Source organism: Nicotiana tabacum, chromosome 3 (assembly GCF_000715075.1).
Source record: "Nicotiana tabacum cultivar K326 chromosome 3, ASM71507v2, whole genome shotgun sequence".
Classification (NCBI taxonomy): Eukaryota; Viridiplantae; Streptophyta; class Magnoliopsida; order Solanales; family Solanaceae; genus Nicotiana; species Nicotiana tabacum.
The window spans coordinates 38,805,524-38,814,472 of NC_134082.1; the positions used below are offsets into that span (position 1 = coordinate 38,805,524).

An 8,949-nucleotide genomic window follows, 5' to 3' on the forward strand; every position below is an offset into this window, starting at 1 on the left:
AAAAATAACAAAATTAATAGTAGTAACAATTTGTTTAATGGGAATTTTTTTTAATATATTATCTCAATGCATTAAAATGCAGCACCTAACTGCACGTCCAAATACTCTTTTACATCTTTCGAAATTTATCATAATTAGACCCCATCCAGGCATCACGTGGCCTAGCTGGACAAACAGATAGATGTGACTTTCAATGATGGTTATCTAAATATTAGAAATATCTAAAATAAGTTTTTTACATAAGATTCCCTCCTCCAAATTAATTAAGCTTTGAAAAAAGCAACGCAAAATGAGTGTATTTTTAGCGAACTACCCCACATGCCACATGTATAGAAAGAGAAAAAAATTAAGGTTTTGTGATTCAGAATCAGAGCTCTACCATTAATTACCCTTGCTGAGATTTTCGACAACTCTTGCACTTTCATGATGCCTTAAAAAACATTATTATACTACTAATACTCCTAATTTAAGGCTCTTTAATTCTACCTTTTTTTCTTCTTTTCTTTCCTACTTAAGGATTTTGGTCATTGGTGTGGTAGATGGAGTTAAAATTTGGAATCTTCTGGTGGGTATAGAAGAAAGTTGTTAATGTCAGAACAACTGTGTTAATAGTATTTTTATTTAGAATTGGTAGAGTTGACCTAAATTTATTGTTCCATTTGGAAAAAAAGAATTCTTTTTTCTCTTCACTAAGGATTTATCTCTGAACTGAGATTTTGGATTTTTCCCCCCCAACAACTTATAGAGAAGAAAGGAACAAGATTTTTGAGGGTATTGTTGACTGTTTTGGGGGATTTTCTGAAGTGGGTATTTGCTACTTTGGGCGGAGAGTTCAAAGATCTAATTTTTAAGGGCTGTTGGATTCGTATTTTGTTGTTTTAAAGCAGCTCAAGTGAGGGCAATTTGGTCTTACTTAGGGCGCTTTATGTGGATGAATTGAAGGGTTTTGGGTTCAAAAGTTGAAATCTTGAGAGCTTGAGTGTAATTTACACCGTGAGGAGATGGCATGTATGAAGTTGGGATCCAAAACAGATGCATTTCAAAGAAAAGGGCAGGCCTGGTATGTAGTTACACTACCCTCCCCAGAACCAGAACCCACTTGTGGGATTTCACTTTGGTTTTTGTTGTTGTTGTTGTTTGTTTGTTTGTTTGTTGTTGTTGTTGTTGTTTGTTGTTAATTAGCCTCTTGTTTACCTTTTGTTTTCTTTTTAATTAACCATTGGACATCTTCCAAAGAGTTTTCTTCATAGGCTCTGTGTGTGTTGTGCATAGACTCCAGTAGAGAGAGGGGAAGGAGGGGGGGGGGGTTTTTTTGCGATATGCCCCTGAAATTTTGTTTCTCTCACTAAAGATAAGTGATGCAGTCCAATTTATCTTGACTGGTTTGTTACTATGTAGCCTATGTTGAAATCTGATTACTTGTTAGCAGATTAAACCAAAATTGGCTAGCTGCTTGAAACCTGTAATTGGTTTATCACAAACTATTCATATTCGAGCAAGTGATCTCTGAAGAAAAATTCTGTTCTCCTCTTTGTTAAGTGTGTATGTGCAATACATATCAGTTTTACTGCGAAAACATGTAGATCTGTTGTTAACCTATTAAGGTTTTGCTGCTATTGTTTCCTGTAAGTAATGTAGATATAGTATTACTTGATCAAAAACACCAGACAGTAATTGCCATGATGAAGAAATCGATGCACTGGAAACAAGAGAAAACACCTTGTAACAAAATAGAGATGGCCTTTCCATTTACTCAAATCCTTTTGACCAGAAATACATGATATAAGGCAACATATTTAGGTCTAAGGAATAGAGTTTGTTCCACCAAAAGCAGAGTGTGTTGCATATTGTTCATGTAGATAAATTACTGTATAAAGTTCGTGTCTGTCTTTCAAAGTTCACACTTTACCTTTTGCTGTTATGCCTGTAGGTTCTGCACAACTGGTCTCCCCAGTGACATTGTTGTTGAAGTTGAGGAAATGACTTTCCATCTTCACAAGGTAAAGTTTTCTCTGCACAAATTAACTTATCTAGTAATGTATAGGTCAACTCAGCAGCAATACCAACTTTCTTTCTTCTGGATAAGAATTTTTTTCATGAAGTAATGTTATCCTCCTGTTTGCATCAGATTTTTTGTGTCTAAAGTTCAATTACCTCTTGGTGGATCTCAAAAGTGCTCCTTATTCATGCTCATTAACTACCTGCTGTACCATATTTTTAAAAAATAGCTGTTCTTTCTCTCTTTCTTTTTATTTTTTTTTTCTTTTGAGTACTTCCTTGTTTTTCGTTGCTTCAATATTTGATGAATTTAGGCCCACATACTCTGTCGCCTTGTAATTACCTCTTATGATATGACTCACATCTTGCTGTCTGCTTTAGTATCCTAGATGTAGCTTTTCCTGCTTGCTTCCAACCAGCAGTATTGTTCTAAATTCCAGGTTTAGGTTTGTACTTAGAAGAATTTTTTATAGAGCAAGATGATGAAAATATGTCAACTTATAGAATTTTGACCTCTTCTGCATTTAAAAGATACTTTAGAATCTTCACTGAGCATAATTTCAAATTATTGCATGGAGTTCCTTATAGCTTGTCAGATCTAAGTTAAAGCTTGATAGCCAGATAGAAAGTTGACTTTATAGTTTTATCTCATTTTTAATTTTAACCAACAAATGATTGCAGTTCCCGTTGCTTTCAAGAAGTGAGGTTATGGAAAAACTGATTGCAGAAGCATCTGAAGGAGAAGATGGCTGTGTTATTAAACTCGCTGACATCCCTGGTGGCGCAAAAACATTTGAACTTGTAGCTAAATTTTGTTATGGGGTAAAATTAGAGCTTACGGCAGCAAATGTTGTTTACCTTCGATGTGCCGGTGAGCATCTTGAGATGACTGAAGATTATGGGGAGGGGAATCTGATATCACAGACTGAGGTCTTTCTTAATCAAGTTGTTCTTCGTAGCTGGAAAGACTCTTTGAAGGCACTCCAAACCTGTGATGATGTTCTCTCATATGCTGAAGAACTCAAAATTACAAAGAGATGCATTGATTCTTTGGCTGTGAAGGCGTGTACTGACCCGAACCTGTTTGGTTGGCCTGTCGTGGAGCACGTCGGTCCCTTGCAGAGTCCTGGAGGGAGTATCTTATGGAATGGAATAAGCACCGGAGCTAGACCAAAACATTCAAGTTCTGATTGGTGGTATGACGATGCATCATCTTTAAGTTTACCTCTTTACAAAAGGCTAATTTCTGCTATGGAATCTCAAGGCGTCAAACAGGAAATAATTGCCGGTTCCCTCACTTATTATGCTAAAAAGTATTTGCCTGGGCTAAACAGGCGGCAAAGCTCTACCGAGTCTAGTAACCGTCTTGCACCAGTCGGTTTAGGTTCCTCACTATCTGAAGAACATCAGAAGCTTTTACTTGAAGAGATAGATCATTTACTTCCCATGCAAAAAGGCCTAGTTCCAACTAAGTTCCTCTTTGGCCTACTGAAAACAGCCTTGATTCTTCGAGCCAGTCCCTCTTGCATATCGGACTTGGAGAAAAGGATAGGAATGCAGCTTGATCAGGCCACTCTTGAAGATCTCTTAATGCCTAATTTCTCTTACTCAATGGAGACACTTTACAATGTTGACTGTGTACAGCGGATTCTTGAGTACTTCTTAGCCATGGATCAAGGAACTGGTGGTGAATCACCTTGTTCCATTGATGATGAACAACTAATGGGTTCACCATCTCTGACACCAATCACTATGGTTGCGAAACTAATTGATGGATACCTTGCTGAGGTTGCCCCAGATGTTAACTTGAAGCTTCCCAAGTTTCAGGCTTTGGCTGCTGCTGTTCCTGAATATGCAAGGCCCTTGGATGATGGCCTTTATCGTGCAATTGACATTTATCTAAAGGTGAATTTAGGTTGCTACTTCCCTTATATATGATCATTGCAATGTTCATTCTGAAGTAAATGCTGTCATTATGCCATGCTTACTGAAATTTGCACTTGAACTTGACATCTTATTTAAACTTGACCTACCGCTACCAGCCTGAGGTAGTCCTTTTATGGGCATTTCTAATTGGGTGCACCAGTCTCCAGTGTTTGAAATCCCCACCATTTGTGTGGGGAACCATCAAAACTTTGAAAAGAATGATCACTGACATAAAACTAGATATTGGCTCAGTTTTGTCGGGTCAGAATTTCAGATAGTAAACCTTTTATTCGTCTTTTTGCAGTCACATCCATGGTTGGGAGAATCCGATAGAGAACAACTCTGCAGGCTCATGGATTGCCAGAAGCTCTCCTTGGAAGCTTGCACACATGCTGCACAGAATGAAAGACTCCCTTTAAGGATTATAGTACAAGTACTCTTCTTCGAGCAGCTGCAGTTGAGAACCTCCATTGCAGGATGCTTCCTAGTGTCTGACAACCTTGATGGAGGGTCAAGGCAGTTGAGAAGTGGCATGGTGGGAACAAATGAGGGTGGTGGCTGGGCTACCGCTGTGAGAGAAAACCAGGTTTTGAAAGTGGGGATGGATAGCATGAGGGTTCGTGTTTCTGAGCTTGAGAAGGAGTGCTCAAACATGAGGCAGGAGATCGAGAAGTTGGGACGATCAAAGGGATCGAGCACTTGGGGAAATGTCTCCAAGAAGTTCGGGTTCAAGTTGAAGTCTCAAATGTGCAGTGCTCAGGAGGGATCTGTTAGTAACCAGAACAAGATAAATGGTAAGGCTTTAAAGGATGACAAGGCTAAAGAAAACCATGGAAAGCACAAGAAAAACTTATCTATAGATGAATAATTCTCTCTGTTTCTATTCTTTTAATCATCTTGGTTTGATTCCATTTAGTTTAGGACTCCTCCAATTTCTGTGTCATATATGTTGAGTAGGTTCTTTGACAATCTCGTCTCTGAAGACTACATTAACATGCTCAAGTGTATTTTATGTATCTTGGTTAACATTTTCTCTCTTTTACGTTCAGCAATAAGTGCATACATCAAAATTGCCCAACTAGATCTGTTATTAGGCTGTCTTTGTGAATGAAGAACGTTTTCCTTTCATGTTTGTCATTATGAACCGTGCTCGTTATCTGAAGATGAATACCACTTGGCATGTTAGTAGCTTTAGATTTCTGTGAGTGAGTTCTATGTCGAGGGAGTGCATTAAACCAAAAAAACTAGGATGAAATCTTAAAATTTTCGATTTTTTGGTTCAGTCGGACTTTTGAAATAAAAAATTGAAAAGTTTTACTACTTCCAATATGCATTGTCTTCTATTTTTCTTTTTTCCTTTTTGATCAAGACTGACTTATTAATGAGCATCCAGAGGACCATCTCTACCTCTCATCTCTTCTCTTCGAAGTTCAAGAACACCAAGATGGCTACAATAAGAAACAACCCTAGGGATACCTCCAAAAGCGGATTGGAAGTTGCCGTGGAGATTGTTATGCAAATCAAAAGAAGCAAAGCCGAAATACTAGGACAAGTGCTTGAAGTGCCTTCCACAACTAATGTTTTTGGTTCATCTTCTCGAAAAGAAGTGAGATCCTCTTCGTACATGCTAGAAGAAGGGAAAAACATCGTTGAGGTGGCCGAACGAACTTTGGTGCGATTTAGCCTTTCAAAAGAATATCATCGTCGGTCCCATAATCCTTCCATACAAAAAGATGATGATCTGTTGAGCAGTGAATTTGCTCTAATCTCTCCTCGTGTCACTCCACAATCTGCTCTCTATACAAGTGATGATCCATATCATTCTTCGTCATCTGCGGTGGTCATGCAAACAATGATGATTGAAGCTTCTACCATAGAAGAACAACTTACAAATTTGATAAAAACAATTGGAGGCCTGACAAAGTACATGAAAGATCAAGATGATAAACTTTCCAAGTTGATGAATAAGGTAGAGAGTATGACAAAGGAAGAATCAAGCCAAGCACCTATGAAGCTTCCAGAAATTCAAGAGAAAGGATAGTCCTCTACAAAGCTAACAACAATGACCAAAAAGCTCCAAGTCTCTTCTAATAGACAGATTCATGTTGAGCAATTGAAGGACTTCATCATAGGGCCATCAAGGATAAAATTGAGCCTTCGCCTAAATCTTTCCTTACATACGCAAAGTCGTACACCTAAAGGATTGATAACTTGAAGATGCCAAGTGGATATCAACCCCCTAAGCTTCAACAATTTGACGGTAAAGGGAATCCCAAGTAACATGTTGTACACTTCGTTGAGACATGCAATGATGCTAGAACTTGTGATGATCACCTTGTCAAGCAGTTTGTTCTCTCTCAAAGGAAATGCTTTTGATTGGTACACAGATCTTGAACCTAGTTCCATTTATAGTTGGGAGCAGAAATTCCTCAATCATTTCTGTATCACGAGGCGCATTGTGAGTATGATTGAACTTACAAATGCCCGCCAATGGAAGGAGGAGCCAATTATCGAATTCATCAATCGCTGGAGGAGTTTACGCCTCAACTGCAAAGACCGTATTAGCGAAACTTCTAGCCTTGAATTGTGCATCCAAGGTATGCATTGGAGTCTTCGCTACATCTTGCAAGGAATAAAGCCTAAAACTTTTGAAGAGTTGGCCACTAGTGCACATGATATAGAATTGAGTATGGTTACAAGTGGAGACCAAAAATTTCCTAGCTTTAAGCCTCATGATGAAATAGAAGCAGACGATGCTGAGAATGGGGGCAAGTATTCATCCGAAGATGAGACTGAAGAGTCCAGGCATGTTACATCGCTCCTTGACGTATGAGCCTAAACTGCAAGTCATAACGCTCTTTGACGCATGAGCCTAAACTTCAAGTTGAGATGCTCCTCAATACACGAGCCTAAACTGTATGCCACGAAGTTTCTCAAATTCTAGCCAAGTCGTAAAGTTTTAAATCTCCATGAATTTGAGCCAAATCTTCAAAACTAAAAAAAAAAGAAGAAAAAAAAAATCACCAAATTCGAGCAAACTCTTCAAATTGCAAAGCTCTTCAAAATTGAGCTAAGACTTCAAGTTGCAAAGCTCTTCAAATTTGAGCAAAGTCTTCACGAGTATAAACTGCAATATATATATATATATATTTTTTTTCTTTTGAATTATGTAATGACTTGATCCTCTTTGCTGGGGTATGTAGGCAACTTAGAGTTCATTCTAAGTTCAGTCACTTAAGCAAAAAAAAAAAATAAAGTCAATTCCTTTTTATGATAGCCAAAGAGGATGCTAGCTCCACGTATGCGCCATGCGCTTCTTTGGTAAGTTAAAAGAAGAAGTTACTCCACAACAAATGTTAAAGGATAATGCACCATGTTTTCTTTCATCCAACCCCATAAAATGCTTTATGTGCTTCTTTCGATTGATTGATAAGACACTCTACTCTGTAGCTCGAAATATGGAGCACTACATATATCTTTTCACTAAGCCGTGAGAAGGACGTTCATGCACTTCTTCTCCAAATTGCAATAAGAGGTCTCCACTGCTTGAAGAATGAGACGCTCTGCGAACTTCTTCACCAAATTGCAAGAAGACATGGTTCTACACTAAATCTTGGAGGTTAGGACACTCCATGAACCTCCTCACCAAGTTGCAAGAATGGTCGTTCCATGCCAAAATATTGAAGGTTAGGACGCTCCATGAACTTCCTTATCAAGTTATAAGAAGGTGTCATTCCATACCATAGCTTGAAGGATAGGACACCCCATGCACTTCTTCGACAAGTTGAAAGAAGAGGTGCTTCCACGCCAAGGGTTGAAAGAGGAATGGTTCACGTACTTGCTTGCAGAGGAAGTAGCTTTCCAATTGTCTCGCCAAGCCAAACGAAGGGGAGATAAGTCATCCTTTCGCGCCAAAGGTGAAAAGGAGTTACTCATAAATGTCCCCTTCTACAGCAGCAAAAGTAGGGATATGCCATGAGATTCTCTCGCCAAGTCGCCATAAAGAGACGAATGGTCCAACATCAATCTTGTGGACATCTAGTGAATCTTCTAAGAGATATCAAGACCACTAATACTTTGTTGAAAATCTGCGAAAAAAGAAGAAAAAAAAATTGGAGTCCTCGGTGCCAATCACTACTAGAAATCCGGGGAAAAACGACCGCAAAAAGCGACCAGAGTTGGTCGCTATTGGGCTAAAAAGAGACCAAAACACGACCACAGGGGCCTGGTAGCAATATTGATGGTCCCTTTTATTTAGGGACCAAAGTTGGTCGCTAATTAGCGACCAACTTTGGTCTCTAAACTAAATAGACCAATTTTTCCGGATATTGACTATAGAGACCAACTTTGGTCGCTTTATTAATTTAATAATATAAATTTGGCGATCAAAGTTGGTCTCTAAATATAAAATACGTTTTTATTTATTTATTATTAATCATTAAAAAGCGACCAACTTTGGTCTCTAATCCAAATATTATATTTTAAAATCTGAAAACTAGAGACAAATGTTGGTCGCTTTTTTATTCAATTATTTATTTATTTTATTAAACTAGCGACCAACTTTGGTCCCTAAATACATGAATTTAATTTATTTTTTAAATATTAGCGGACAACTTTGGTCGCTATATCACCAGAATGTTTTTTTTTTTAATGAAATAGCGACCAAGTTTGGTCGCTTTTTGTAGAAATCTGGGTATATAGCGACCAACGTTGGTCGCTATTCTCCAAAAAATTATTTTTTTTAACATGAAAAGCGACCAAATAGAGACCAACTTTGGTCGCTTTTCTATGTATTATTTTGGCAGAAACTGCCTGTTTTGGCAGCTACACCACCTGCCAGTCATACCAAAAGCCTAACAAGCAACAACAACAACAATTCAAACAACAATTCCAATAACAAGACCAAACAACAACCCAACAACAACAACAACAACACAAAAACAACATTAAAAGCTACATTAAAACCAAGAAAGTGTAAATTTCAATAGAACTACCAAACTAAGTTAACTCTTATTACAACCCAAT

At 38.0% G+C, this 8,949-nt stretch overlaps 1 protein-coding gene across 1 annotated transcript; it reads left to right on the forward strand.

Annotated features, from left to right (window-relative positions):
• Positions 1-256: 256 nt before the first annotated feature.
• On the forward strand, positions 257-5,002 carry LOC107776671 (BTB/POZ domain-containing protein At1g30440-like). Its single transcript, XM_075249359.1, has 4 exons — positions 257-1,060; positions 1,931-2,000; positions 2,680-3,903; positions 4,229-5,002. Exons 1-4 carry the CDS (start codon positions 1,002-1,004, stop codon positions 4,790-4,792), a joined length of 1,917 nt encoding a protein of 638 aa, XP_075105460.1. The 5' UTR covers positions 257-1,001; the 3' UTR covers positions 4,793-5,002.
• The last annotated feature ends 3,947 nt before the right edge of the window (positions 5,003-8,949 follow it).